This window comes from Ochotona princeps, chromosome 33, assembly GCF_030435755.1.
Source record: "Ochotona princeps isolate mOchPri1 chromosome 33, mOchPri1.hap1, whole genome shotgun sequence".
NCBI classification, from domain to species: domain Eukaryota; kingdom Metazoa; phylum Chordata; class Mammalia; order Lagomorpha; family Ochotonidae; genus Ochotona; species Ochotona princeps.
The window spans coordinates 5,043,573-5,057,339 of NC_080864.1; the positions used below are offsets into that span (position 1 = coordinate 5,043,573).

The 13,767-nt window shown below is 65.8% G+C and overlaps 2 protein-coding genes across 3 annotated transcripts; both read left to right on the forward strand.

Annotated features, from left to right (window-relative positions):
• The first annotated feature begins 283 nt into the window (after nt 1-283).
• Nucleotides 284-8,171, forward strand: SHC2 (SHC adaptor protein 2). 2 transcript variants are annotated; one of them, XM_058657865.1, is made up of 13 exons: nt 284-825; nt 2,295-2,365; nt 3,161-3,221; nt 3,455-3,574; nt 4,096-4,149; nt 4,301-4,352; nt 4,424-4,550; nt 4,710-4,875; nt 5,485-5,548; nt 5,878-6,027; nt 6,820-7,097; nt 7,701-7,834; nt 8,113-8,171. In XM_058657865.1, exons 1-12 carry the CDS (start codon nt 370-372, stop codon nt 7,827-7,829), a joined length of 1,728 nt encoding a protein of 575 aa, XP_058513848.1. In that variant the 5' UTR covers nt 284-369; the 3' UTR covers nt 7,830-7,834; nt 8,113-8,171. The 2 variants fall into 2 exon arrangements, with proteins under 2 accessions (XP_058513848.1, XP_004595745.2); XM_004595688.2 differs by having other exon boundaries at nt 8,116-8,169.
• A 3,760-nt stretch (nt 8,172-11,931) lies between these two features.
• Nucleotides 11,932-13,246, forward strand: C2CD4C (C2 calcium dependent domain containing 4C). Its single transcript, XM_004595689.2, has one exon. It carries the CDS (start codon nt 11,932-11,934, stop codon nt 13,180-13,182), a length of 1,251 nt encoding a protein of 416 aa, XP_004595746.2. The 3' UTR covers nt 13,183-13,246.
• Nucleotides 13,247-13,767: the final 521 nt, after the last annotated feature.

The following is a 13,767-nucleotide window of genomic DNA, read 5'->3' on the forward strand; positions in this document are numbered from 1 at the left end:
CCTCTCCCATCCGTCAGAGGTGGAAGGGAGGAGGCCCAAGCCTACCCCACTGCTCTGTCCGTGTAGGAACTTGGGTGTGGGACAGCAGGTGCGGCCCTGGGTTCGAAACCACGTCCCCTCTTGGACTCCGGATTTCAGGCCCATGCCTGTAGCCTCAGCGGAGTCCGGTTCCCTCAGTCTCCCAGCCAGGCACCAGGGCACTGAGGCCGGGGTCCGAGGGGCGCAGCCCCCCGCGGCTGCGCGCTGGGCCGGGCGGATGACATCACCGGGCAGGGGCGGGGAGGAGCGAGGCGCGGGAGGCGCGGGAGGCGCGGCGGGGCCTCCTAGCCAGGCGCAGCGCCCGGTGGGCTGTGTCGGGCAACCGGGGCCATGACGCAGGGTCCGGGCGGGCGCGCGCCCCCCGCGCCCCCCGAGCCCGAGGCGCCCACCACCTTCTGCGCGTTGCTGCCCCGTATGCCGCAATGGAAGTTCGCGGCCCCGGCCGGTTTCCTAGGCCGCGGCCCCTCGGCGGCGCGTGCCACTGGGGATGCGGGCGACGCCCACGCCCAGTCGGATCCCGCGGGCCCGGAGGGTGTCCCGGCGCTGGCGGCCGCTGTCCTGGGAGCCTGCGAACCGCGCTGCGCTGCGCCCTGTCCGCTGCCCGCTCTTAGCCGCTGCCGGGCTGCTGGGGCGCGGGGACCGCGGGGCGCGCGGGGCGCGCGGGACGCGGCGGGGCCCACGGACGCCGAGTGGATCCGCAAGGGCAGCTTCATCCACAAGCCGGCGCACGGCTGGCTGCACCCCGACTCCAGGGTGCTGGGGCCCGGCGTCTGCTACGTTGTACGGGTGAGTCGGGGGGCGCGCCGGACCCGACCGGCGGGGTTCGCCCGACATCCTTCTCCACTAGCACCCCAACTCGGGGCCCCGCGCGCCGCGACCGCCCCACCCGAAGCGCTGGGGTCCCGGTTCCCACGGCATCACGTGGGGAAGGGCGGGCAGAGGACGGCAGGTGGGAGGGGGCGCGCATGCGCAGGCTGGGGACCTCGTCCGATGGTGCCCACCAGGGACCGGAGGGTGCTTGGAATGGGGCTGCTCGGGCGGCGAGGGTGCTGGGTCCCGAGCGCGTGGAGCTCGCCTTTGTTTACGCCCAGGCGCCTCCGCCCAGCTCGGCTGCCTCTCCGGACCAGGCTGCGCGTGGCCTCTAAGAGGTCGTTTGGGGATGCGCAGCCATGGGCTCCTCCCACGGCCACCGTGTGGGCCGAGTAGTGCGCCCTGCCGCGCAAAATCCCTGTGATGGGGAGTTGTGACGTAACGGAGGCGAGGGGCGGTCAGGCGGGCGGCCGTCCCGGGTCAAAGGGAAGCAAGGACGCAGTCGGGGGTAGAGGCACAGGGAGGATGGGAGGAGCTTCCTCTGGTTGGGGATTCGAGGACCACCCCCCAACCAGGTCGCTGTCATTTCCATCCCTGACGTTGCAGAAGCTTATGGGACCTCTCCCCCTGCATACCTGCATGTGACTGGGCTGTGGTCCATGTGGACAACCCAGACCCAGCCTCGTGCGGGCACCCCAGCCCTGTGTGAGCACCCATCCCTTGTGGGCACCCCAGCCTCGTGTGGGCACCCCGGCCCTGTGTCGTCACTCCTGCCCTGTGTTGGCATCCCAGCCTCGTGTGGGCACCCCTGCCCTGTGTTAACACCTGCCCCTTGTGGATGCCCTGGCCCATGTGTGCACCCCGGCCCATGTGCACACCCTGGCCCCATGTTTGCAGAGGAGTGGGGGCTGGGAGTGCTGTACTTCACACAGGGAGGACCTGACACTCAGCATAGGTAGGACCCTGAAGCTCGAGGCAGTGCTGCGGCCAGGGTTGCCCACTCCCACTCAGGTGGGAACCTGAGTGAGCCGCCGGCTGTCTGTCCGCTCCCCCCTCATGGAATGAGCCGCATCTGTCCACTCCCCCTCTCCAAAGTGAGCCACATCTGTCCACTCCCCCCACGGAGTGAGCCGCATCTGTCCACTCCCCCTTGTACAGTGAGCCACGTCTGTCCACTTTACCATGAATGAGCTGTTCTATCTACATACACACACGTCCTGCAACACCTGCTCCACCCTTCAGCTTCCGCAGAGTTTTTGGTGATCTTTGCAAGGAAGACGGGCTCTGTCAGGGCTCAGGAGACAGAATGGGGTCGGGGTGGGAGTCTCAGAGCTGAGCCTCAAGATGGACAGGCTGTGCAGGGTGGAGAAGAGGGCTCTGCTGCCTGGCATGGGCTCGGGGTGGCACCCTGGGCCCTGCCTGTTGATCCAGCTCTCTCCCTGCAGTACATGGGCTGCATTGAAGTCCTCCGCTCCATGCGCTCGCTGGATTTTCACACCCGCACCCAGGTCACCAGGTGAGCCCGCCTCCCCACCCTGCCCTGGCTGCGGGGGCGTACCCAGTGCAGCGTTGTGTGGGTGGGCTGACCGCCACCTTTCCGCCTGGCCACCCCAGGTCCAGCGTCACACGCTGTACCCTCCCTGCAGCTCACAGCGTGGTGTGGGTGTTGCATGCGGTGAGGCCGTGCTGGCAGGTGGTGGCCTAGGAGGGGCCTGGCTGGCAGGGCAGTCGGTGCCTGTGTGTGCCCACATGGTTCTGCATGCAGACTGTGAGCCATGGGAGTGTGGGGTGAGGTGTGGGCAGGTAACACCTTTTCCAGGACTGAATTGAACTCAGCTGGGAGGAGCTTCCGCACTCACTTCTGGAACCTTTGCAGTCAAACAGGATTTCCAGTACACTCAGCCCCCCAACTCCAGCAGCCACGATCTGTTTCCTGTCCCTGTGGACTCCCCTGCTCTGGGTGGCCATTGCAGACTGCAGGCCCTCTCACGCATGTCTTGGGGTGACTCCCTCGGGCATACAGCAGAGTGGGGGAGGTCCCTGCCCCTCCCGTTCCCACAGGACAGTCCTGGCTTTGGGATCCCGCAGACCTTGCCCCCCGAGGCCAGTGCTACTTGTGGGGTCAGTTCCCACAGATGAGCTGCATGGGCAGTATGTGCCCAGCCTGCTCCGGTTGGACACAGGAAGAGGTCAAGGCCAGGCAGTCTGGACTGGAGCCTGTACCCCGCGGGGGTGCTCGTGTCAGGTGGCCTGCAACACTATAACACAGTCCTCCTGCTCTCTGAGCTGCCTCTTTTCCTCCACAATGCAGGGAAGCTATCAACCGCCTGCACGAGGCTGTGCCTGGTGTCCGGGGCTCCTGGAAGAAGAAGGTGGGTGCTGGGCTAGGACCCCCCCCCCCCCCGATGAGCACATGAGGCCTGTGGTGGCATCCCAGGGTGTTGAAGCTGTAGTCAGCCTCCAAGCCAAACCTACAGACAGCCGCTGCTCAGATCACACCCACAGACAGACCCTCTCTTAAGTCACACCCACAGCACCTCTCAGATCACACTACAAATAGCCCCCTTCAGGCCACACCTATAGGCAGCTCCTCCTTTCCCTCCAGGCCCCCAACAAGGCGCTGGCATCCATCCTGGGCACGAGCAACTTGCGCTTTGCTGGCATGACTATCTCGGTGCACATCTCTGTCGAGGGCCTCAGCCTCTCGGTGCCCGCCACACGTCAGGTGGGTGCCATGCTCCTGCTTGGCTGCCCTGGCTCTGCGGCCCTGCCTGGAGGCCCTGGGCAAGTGTTGGGGGGGGTGGTGGGGATCCCCAGAGGGCCCTGGAGCCGCACAGCTTCTGGGAGCTTGGACCAGAGTGCCCTGGTTGGTCGGTTCCATTGCATGGGGTCTAGGGTTTCAAGGGGGACATTGACCCAGGGGTGTCTGTGTGCGAGTGTATGCGTGTGTGTGTTCTGGGGATGCTAACCCCAGCGTGAGTGTGTATGTGTGCGCGCCGGGGGCTGCTTAGCCCTGGTGAGGACCAGGCTGCTGTAGGACCAAATTCCCCCTACAGGGGGCCACTCTGCATCTGGATTCCTGACCTCCCTCTTGCCCCTCGGCCCACTGGTCTCTTGGTGTCGTGGCTGCCAGGGCCAGGCTACAGTGGCCCCCAGCACACGGGGCATCCCTTCCCCTCTCCCTGCCTACCTCCTGTGGCTCTGGGAGAGGCAGTGACCGCCTGCCTGCCTGTCTCTTGGCCACAGACCATCGCCAGCCACCACATGCAGTCCATCTCTTTTGCCTCGGGTGGCGACACAGTGAGTGGGGACAGCGAGGGGTGGCCTGGTGTGCTTGCCCTTCCAGCCTGCAGGCCCTGGGACCCTCTGCCCACACCCTTCAGCCCACCCCGGGGTGGGAGCTGGGATGGCCTGGCCAGGCCTGATGAGTGTGCCCTCTGAATCCTCCCAGGACATGACAGATTATGTGGCCTACGTAGCCAAGGACCCCATCAATCAGCGAGGTGAGGCTGCGGAGGGCGGGGGGCGTGGGGGGCTGCGGGCCGCCGTGTCCTGACGGGCACCCCCCTCCCAGCCTGCCACATCCTTGAATGCTGTGAGGGCCTTGCCCAGCGCGTGATCAGCACCGTGGGCCAAGCCTTCGAGCTGCGCTTCAAGCAGTACCTCCACAGCCCCCCGCAGGTGGGCGCGCCCCCCGAAAGGTAACCATACCTCACCACCCGCACAAACTGGGGGAACAGTCACCCAGAGCATGTCCCACACAGTCCCAGCTTTAAAGGGTGCACTCACGCAGGCCACCACGTCCCTTGGGGGTGGGGGAGCCTGTACCCAGAAGCCCATCCCTTGCCCCGTGTCCCCAGGCTGACGGGGCTGGATGAGTCAGCCTGGGGGGACGAGGAGGAGACCCCGGAACACAACTACTACAACAGCATCCCCGGCAAGGAGCCACCCCTGGGTGGGCTGCTGGACTCCAGGCTGGCCCTCACCCAGCCCTGCGCCCTCGGAGCCCTCGGGAACCTTGGCCAGGTCAGACTGTGGTCCCTGATGGCCCCTGGTCTCATCCTGTGTCCTCTTCACACCCCCTTACTCGTGCCAGAGCCTCCAGCCTCGGGTGCCCTGTGTGCCCAGCACTGGAGATGGTAGTTTTTTTTTTTTTTTTAAGATTTATTTATTTTTATTACAAAGTCAGATATACAGAGAGGAGGAGAGACAGAAAGGAAGATCTTCCATCTGATGATTCACTCCCCAAGTGAGCACAACGGCCGGTGCTGTGCTGATCCGGAGCCAGGAGCCAGGAACTTCTTCCAGGTCTCCCATGTGGGTGCAGGGTCCCAAGGCTTTGGGCCGTCCTCAGCTGCTTTCCCAGGCCACAGACAGGGAGCTGGATGGGAAGTAGAGCAGCCGAGATTAGATATGGGATCCCGGTGCGTTCAAGGCGAGGACTTTAGCTGCTAGGGTACCGCGCCGGGCCGGAGATGGTAGTTCTGACATGGACACCCAGTGCCCATCTCACCTTGGGCCGCAGTGGGCCGGGCAGGGGAGAAAGCGACCTGGTGCCCTGCAGGCCTGGGGCCGTGCTGCCAAGGAGACGGGTGCCAGGCGCTGCCAAGGGGCTCCTGCGTTTCTCTCCCTCAGGGAGGGTCCCCTGCTCGGAGGGAGACCCATGGCCCGCCCTGGGACCTGGAGCCCTGTGGAGCAGGTAAGCCTGGCCCGTGCTCAGTACCAACCCGCACACTGCTTGGGCACCCTGGACAGCTCCCTGCTGGCCTGCACCTTGCTCGGGTGTCCCGGGCAGTCTAGGCACATGGCCCTGGGATGGAGGGGCTGCACACGGCCTTTGGGGGAGAGCTGCACACTGCCCTATGGGGGCTGCACATGGCCCCTGGGAGCACATGGCGCACCTCGGGTCACCTGGCCAGTGTGGCCATCGTGGCTGCTGTGGTAGGGTCCTTGGGCCCTGCTGGATCTCTGCAGAGCAGGGCGCCCTCCATGGGGCCTGCGTCCAGTACCCTGTGCTCCTTCCTGCAGCCCTGCCAGGGGACGGCTATGTGCAGGCAGATGCCCAGGGCCCACGGGACTATGAGGAGCACCTATACGTCAACACACAGGGCCTGGACGCCGCGGATGCTGGGCCCGAGCAGCTGGAGGACAGCCCCAAGAAGGACTTGTTTGACATGCGTGTGTACCTGGCTGGCCTCGCGACGGGCGGGCAGGGGGCTGGGTGGCCTGGTGGCAGGCTCAGTGCATGGCAGAGGGCCCAGCTGCTCTCTCTGCACTCCAGGGGAGCCCACTTCTGTGGGGACTGGTCATCTCGGGTGGGCATCTCTGGGCCTGGGGTGCAGCGCACTGCTGCGTGGGCAGGGCCGGGTCTCCTGTGGCCCCACGCCTGGGGGTGCTGGACCTCGTGTGTCAGGAGGGCTGCCTCCTGCTCGCTGGTGCCCCCCACTGAGGAGAGCATCTAGATTCCCTCCTCTTGGGAGGCATGATTGGGGGGTGTGGCGAGTTTGCAGCCCGAAGGACTAGGTGCGGAGAGGGAGGCTGAGTGCACCCCTGGGGAGGGACGGCCGGTGGCCAGGGCTGGCCCCACTGCATCACTGTGACCCAGGCCACAGCCAGCAGCCTGCCCTCCTTGCTGGACAGGACTCAGGACTGTCCCCCCATGTGAGACGGGGGCTGCCTCCCTCAGGTGCCTCAGGTGGCACATAGCAGTGGGTGAGCTCCCTGAATGACGTGTTACCCCTCAGCCTAGTGGTGCCCGCACAAGCCTCAGAAGCGTCATGGTGGCCTCCTGTCAGCTCACTGGAGGCCAAGGGTTCCTAGCTGGGAGAGTTGGAGAGTAAGGGCCAGGCCTGGGGCCTCTGTAGCCAGTATAGGCAGGGCGGTGGGGTCCTGGAATCCAGGGATGCCTGTCTGGTCAGCTGAGGGTCCCTTCCCCAGCCTCTCGCACACTCCTGTCCTACTGGCCTGCAGGACCCTTTGAGGAGGCCCTCAAGACGCACCCATGCGCACTGGCTGACCGATGGCCCAGCCCCCCAACTCGGCGGGCACCAGTGGCCCCCACAGAAGAGCAGCTGCGCCAGGAGCCCTGGTACCATGGCCGGATGACCCGGCGTGCAGCAGAGCGGTTGCTGCGGGCTGACGGCGACTTCCTTGTCCGTGACAGTGCCACCAACCCCGGGCAGTACGTCCTCACGGGCATGCAGGCCGGGCAGCCCAAGCACCTACTGCTGGTGGACCCCGAGGGTGTGGTAAGAGGGCTCATGGTGGGTGATGGGTTCCCAAGGCCACATCGGGCACTAGGTATGTCTGCTCAGTATGAGTTCCTGGGTGTCCATGGCTGTGGTGGACACGAGGTCCGTAGCATCACAGCTTCTGGAACTGAAGGCACCAAGGTGACTGGGTGTACGGGGCAGGGCGCATCCTGCAGGAACACCTCCGGACAGGGGTGTCCACGTGGGGTCTGGCATCATAGCCCCAAGGAACTGCGGGTCACGAAGCAGGGTCAGAGTAGACATAGCTGTGTGGATGGAGGGTCACTTACTACAGGGGGAGACGGGGTGGTGTGGATACAGGCAGGGCCAGCTGTCAGTCTCAGGTTTGGAAGGCGGGACCAGCTGTCAGTAAGTCTGTCTCAGCCACCCTGGCACTGAGAAGTTGGGCTGGCCCAAGTTCTGCTCCTTGCTTTATGGGCGCTGGGTTTTCTGGTACCTGCCTCACATAGGGGTGTCTGGCGCCCTGCCTGGGTATGCCAATGTTCAGTGGTCCGAATCTCCCTGGGTTGTTCCATGGCTCTGGGCGCCAGGGGTTATGGGATGGGCCTGAGCCGACTGACGCTGGGTCTGCTCCTGCAGGTGCGGACGAAGGATGTGCTGTTTGAGAGTATTAGCCATCTGATTGACTACCACCTGCAGAATGGGCAGCCCATTGTGGCTGCGGAGAGCGAGCTGCACCTGCGTGGCGTGGTCACCAGAGAGCCCTGAGCCAGGTGTGTGCGTGAGCCAGGGGTGTGTGTGTGTGTATGAGCCAGGTGTGTGTGTGTGGGGGGAAGGCAGGCCCGGGGGGGATTGGACAGACCTCAATGGGCATTCTTACCCTGCCGCAGAGGAAGGTCTGCCCTGATTTGAGTCTCAGAAGCAACGTGGAGGACCAAATGTGGACACCCATTGCCCCTTCCTCAGCCTGAGCTCTTGGGTGGGAGGCAAGGACCCTGATCCGGTCTGAAGTTGCTGGCTTAGTGACCGACCCCTCCTCACTTTCTGCCAGCAGGTGACAGCGCTTGGCTCCCAGCTCCCACCCTGACTCTCCCCCGTCCTGGCCTACGGGCTGCCAGCCACGGAATCACTTCTGTCCCTCCTTCCTTCTGCACCCACGTCTGAAATCTTCCCTCCTGCAGGCGACCTTGGCCAGGTCCAGCATCCCTGCTCCTGTCAGAGCCTCCCAGCCGGCCAGCCTTACCCAGCGTGAGGGCACACACACCAAAGACACCTCTCCTTGGGAGAGGATGCGTCTCAGGGGGGGCAGTTTGGCTTGGGTGGGGGGTGCCTAGGCAGGGAGGAGCTGAGGTGCTTGGGGGTCTCAGCAAGGGGGCACAGTGGACAATATGGCCCGGGCAGGCTTCGTGCTGAGAGGCCCTGCGCGTCCTGGGCTCGGGAGGTCATGCCCTGGCTGCCTTGCCCGCCCTGCCAGCTGCCGACCTGAACTGGACGTTCACATTTATAATTAAACCTGAGTTGCCCCAGGAGCATGTCCCTGCACGTCTAGGGTGGGCGCTGGGAGATGGCTCCCCGGGGGGAGAGCTAGCTGTGCCCTTCTACCTGCTGCAGATACAGCCCTCTCTCTGTCCTCCCTGGGCAGGGTCCTCGGCAGCCCCTGAGGGACACCTGGGGTCTGACTCTCCGAGGGGAGGCCCCAGCACTGCCCTGGGGGGTCGCTTTCCAGTAGGTGTGTGGGCAGCGTGCGCCTTCCTTCCTTCCTAGATTTAGCTCTTTTCGCTTGAAAATGCAGAGTGACAAGATTAGAGCTCTGCCATCCACTGATTCACTCCCCAAATGGCCTCAGTGGCCACGGCTCATCCAGGTTGCAGCCAGGAGCCCAGGGTACTTTCACTGTCTGTCCACCCAAATCCCGGTCCCTCCTCTGCTGGTCCCTCCTGGCGCATCTGCAGGGACCCGGATGGGAGGAAGCATCCGGGATTCACAGCACTGGCAGTATGGCGCTGGGATGGCAGGTGGCAGCCTGCCCGCTGTGCCATGTCCCCACCCGAGACCTTCTGGAGGCTGAAGACCTACCTAGTCAGGAGCACATGAGGGTCACCGTCTTTCACCCACACCTTCCCATTCAATGGTCCACCCACTGTCCATCACCCCCACTACCCATCCCTCCCTCTGCCCAACACTTCTGATGGGCAGTGGGGTCAGCAGTGACTGGGACCCACAGACTATTCTAGGCACCAATGGCAGAGCTGACCCATGTGTCCCCCACCTGAGGGAGGGGGGACTCCCCGGGGTGATGCAGGGCAGGGGCTGGACAATGGGGCAGTGGGTCCCTGGGGGCAGACAGGGTGGCCTCAGGGTGCAGGACATGGGCGATGATGGCTGAGGCAGGCTTGGGGCCAGTGACAGCTGCCACTGTCCCACACAGGGTGAGGGGCAGGAAATGTTCTTGGTGGGGCTGCTAGGGAAGGGGAGGCTGTCAAGGCCCTGGAGTCCCCGTTGAGTGTCCACAGCTCCAGGTCCTCATGCGCCCAGGCTCCCCACCCTTCAAGTCCTTCCTGACCTGGTGTCCACTGTCTCCATGGAGGCTTGGTGCCTGTGTGAGTCCTGAGCAACAGCTGCTGGGAAAGGGCAGAGTCAGGGCCACTCCTGGGTTCCCCTGATGGTGCTGGGAGCTGCGGGCTGGGATGCTGGAGGCCTCTGTTTGCAGGTCCAAAAATGTTCCCTGCCTACACATCCCAGAGGTCCTGGGGTGAGGAGCAGGAGAGTCCTGGGTCCAAGCTTGGCTGAAGAGCAGGTGGTCCTCCTGTGAGGGAGTTGGGGTGGGTAGGCAGGGGACAGGGCCTGGGTGGAGTCGGGGCAGATCTCTGAGCCCACCCACAGGGTGGACACTCTCCTGGGCTCAAGCCTGGCTTCTGAGTGGTCATGCTGCTGTTAGGGGTGGGACCAGGAACAGGTGCAGGGCCAGAGGGCCAGGGCTTGGGTGGAGCGTGGCCAGGTCTCTGAGCCCACCCTCTGGGTGGACACTCTCCTGCCTTTTAGTGGTGCTACAGGCCAGGTATGCACAGGTTCACATGTGACCTGCCCAGAGCCAGGGCTGTCTGAACCCTCTGTCCAAAACCATCTGCCTACTCTGCTATGGGCCATGGGCAGCCCCTGCTGAGGTGGGAGGTGGGGTTAGAGAGGACAGAAGCCACCCAGCACGCAACCATCTCTATGCCAGTGGCCACTGTCCAGCTTAAGCCTCCCAGACCTTCCCTGAAGGCTGCAGTTGGGACAGCCCCTGGCCCCCAGAGTCGGCCACACCCCGGCCCCAGACTGCTGCAGGAGGCAAGCAGGCTTTGCTGACCAGAGAGGATCCTGTTCCCCCAGGAAGGAGCAGAGCTGACTGGCCAGGAGGCTTGGGCCTTGTCACCACCCTGGGGTGCAGCCACATCTGCCCACAGGGCCTCTTGGGGCAGGGCTTGAACCCCTCCCAGAGACCTCCCCCGCCACACCCTTCTTTCCCAGCAGCACAGCAATGGTGGTGTTGAGACTGAGCTGGGTGGGGGGGTGGGCCCTCTACAGGCGCTGCTCATGGACCAAAGAGACAGAGGCACAAGAGGGGTGGACACTGAGACTCACAGCAGTGAGTGTGGGTGCCTGAGGGTCCTTAGGTGCTCAGTACAGAAGCTGGCCTTGAGGCAGCGCCCCCATCAAGGCACCTGCTGCTCCCGCAGCCTGTCTGATGTTACAGATTAATGTGCCCAGTTGGGCCATGGGGCCCGCAGAGGTCCGCGTCCGGCAGCTGACGGCGTCCCTGGCCAGAGTGGACAGTGCCTGGCTCCCTGGAGAGCCGACATCTCTCCTTGTCCTGGCTCTGTTGTGTCTGCCCTGGGGCTCCTCCACCTCCGCAGGGTGAAGAGGGCAGGGAGAGACATCCTGGGGGGGTTTCCTGTGCCTTCTGCTGCCTGTCTCGGCCTGGTCCGGGACACCCAGGACAGTTCCAACTGCTCCAGGCTGGCCCCGGGACGCAGGTCCCACCAGCTCATGGCTGACAGGATGGATGGAGGTCCTAGTTAGCCTTACATGACTCACCTAGCCCCTTTGCTGCGCGCCTTTGCTGGTCCCTGCCCACACCAGGCCAGTGGTCAGGGGCGGCCGGCGGCTGCGCTCAGGGCGCGCAGCTGTGTCCTCGCTCCGCCCCGCGCAGAGCTGCCCACTGCCTGTAGGGCCACCGCCCGATCACCTGCGCGCAGGGGCGCACGGGGGTGCGCCTGGCGTCCCGGCTCCCCCGCGAACCTGCGGAGCGGACCTGAGGTAGCCAGTGCCGTGCGCCGCTCTCCGCTCCTCCATGTCTTGAGGCTCCGCCCTGCGACCCCCGGGGGCCGCGGGCGGCGGGCGCGGCGGCCGTACTAGAAGGAATACGGCGCGCGGCGGCGGCGCTGGCGCTTTGCGCTGAGCTCGGAACCCGACTGCGCCTGCAAGCCCGACCTGGCTAGAAGCCCCTGCGCGACCGCCCGGAGTCCCAGTCCCGGGCCGACTCCCGGGCAGGTGAGTCCCGGAGCCCAGCCGCGGTCCGGAAGGGCCGTGAGCGCCTGAGCCCTGCCGGGCCCCCGAGCAGCCACAGGTGGGGGGAGCGGCAGGAGGCGCCGAGACGCGGGCAGCCGCCCCGTGCTGCGTGCTCTCTGGGACTGGCCCTTTGGGGTGATGGCGCGCGACCTCCCGGGAGCCCATCTCCGCAGCCCCTGGCTGGGCGGGAAGTTGAGTGTTATCCTGGGTGTGGTGGGGCTGGGGGTGGGGTGGGGGGGAGTGCCACTCCAGCCCGGCCCCTCAACCTGCGCCTTGACACCCCACACCCCCACTCTGTCTCTTCCCAGACGCTGCCCCTATGAGAAGAACGAACATGTGGTTCTTGGAGCGACTGCGGGGCTCTGGGGAGAACGGGGCTGCCCGGGGAGTGGTCGGGGAGGCCGCAGACAAGGCCTCCAAGGGGCCCCTGTACAGCAACGTGCTGACCCCCGACAAGATCCCCGACTTCTTCATCCCCCCTAAGCTGCCCTCGGGGCCTGCGGAGGCCGAGGTTCAGGCAGAGCTGGGCCCGGCAGCGGAGCAGACCCCGGCGGCGGCCACCCCCGCGCCCCGCCGCGCCCCCCGCAGCCCCCGGCTGCCCGCCAAGCTGGCGGCCGAGAGCAAGAGCCTGCTGAAGGCGGCCACCCGGCACGTCATCCAGATCGAGAGCGCAGAGGACTGGCCGGCCGAGGAGGAGGAGGCGGCGGCGGGCGCCTCCGGCTCGCTGCCCGCGGTGCCCAAGGCCCAGACGTCCTACGGCGTGGCCACGCTGGCCGAGAGCCCGCACACGCGGCGCCGGGAGTCACTGTTCCATAGCGAGCACGGGGCCCTGGCGCAGGTGGGCTCCCCGGGCGCCGGGCGCCGCCGGGCCGACGGGGCCCTCATGAGCCCCAGCCGCTATTTCAGCGGCGGGGAGAGCGACACCGGTTCCTCGGCCGAGTCGTCCCCATTCGGGTCCCCGCTGCTGTCGCGCTCCGTGTCGCTGCTGAAGGGCTTTGCGCAGGACGGCCAGGCCAAGGTCAGCCAGCTGCGGCACTCGGTCGGTGGGCGCCACGGCTCCCTGTCTGCCGACGACAGCACGCCAGATACCAGCCCCGGCGTGCGTCGGCGCCTGCCCCGCCGGGCAGCCGCAGAGCCGGGCTCCTCCGAGGCCGGCCCCGCGCCACCGCCGCAGCCACCGCCGGCCCCGCGCGGGGAGCACACGGTGCGGTTGGGTCTGCGGGGCAGCGTGCGCCTGCTGGCCGAGTACGAGGCTGCCCAGGCCCGCCTGCGAGTGCGCCTGCTGGCCGCCGAGGGCCTCTACGACAGCGCGCTGGACGCGCGCAGCATCAACTGTTGCGTGGGGCTGTGCCTGGTGCCCGGGAAGCTGCAGAAACAGCGCAGCACGGTCATGAAGAACAGCCACCACCCTGTCTTCAACGAAGACTTCTTCTTTGACGGCCTGGGACCGGCCAGCGTGCGCAAGCTGGCCCTCAGGGTCAAGGTGGTGAACAAGGGAGGCAGCCTCAAGCGGGACACGCTGCTGGGGGAGGAGGAGCTGCCCCTGACGGCGCTGCTGCCCTGGCTGTAGGGCCTGGGCCAGGCCACAGTGTTGCTGGAGTGCTCCTTCGCAGCTCCCTCCCCAGGACGTCCTCAGGGGCCCACAGGTCACCCACTGGGGGCCTGGCGGTGTCCCTTTCACTGCCCAGCATGGCCCTGCTCCCGGCTGTTCCTGCCGGGGGTGCCAACCCAAGATCCTGCCCACGAGGGGGCCTCCCCCACGAGAGGTCAGCTGGGGAGTGCTGCTGGACAATTGCCCAGGCCTCAACCCCTGCTCACGGGCTCAGCTGCACCATGTAAATAGGTCTTGGTGACCTGGGAGGTGGGGTCAGCAGGGGCCTGCAGGGGCCCGAGCTGGCTGCTGCAGTGGGGCCCTGGGTGTTTGGCAACAGAGCAGGCTGCCCGCTAGCTGTGGATGCGCAGGGGTTCAACCCTGCCTCCTTGCCCAGGTGTCCCTACTGGCTCCCCCAACCCCTGGTCTCCTACAGGGCTGTCGTCGGGGATGGGATGCCTCTGTTTTATATCCCGTTGGTATCTTTGTGCTTGGAGTGGGCCTCCCGGCCCTGTGTGTCTACAAATGCTGTTTTAGTTCAGTAAAGGTATCTCCAGAGGGCAC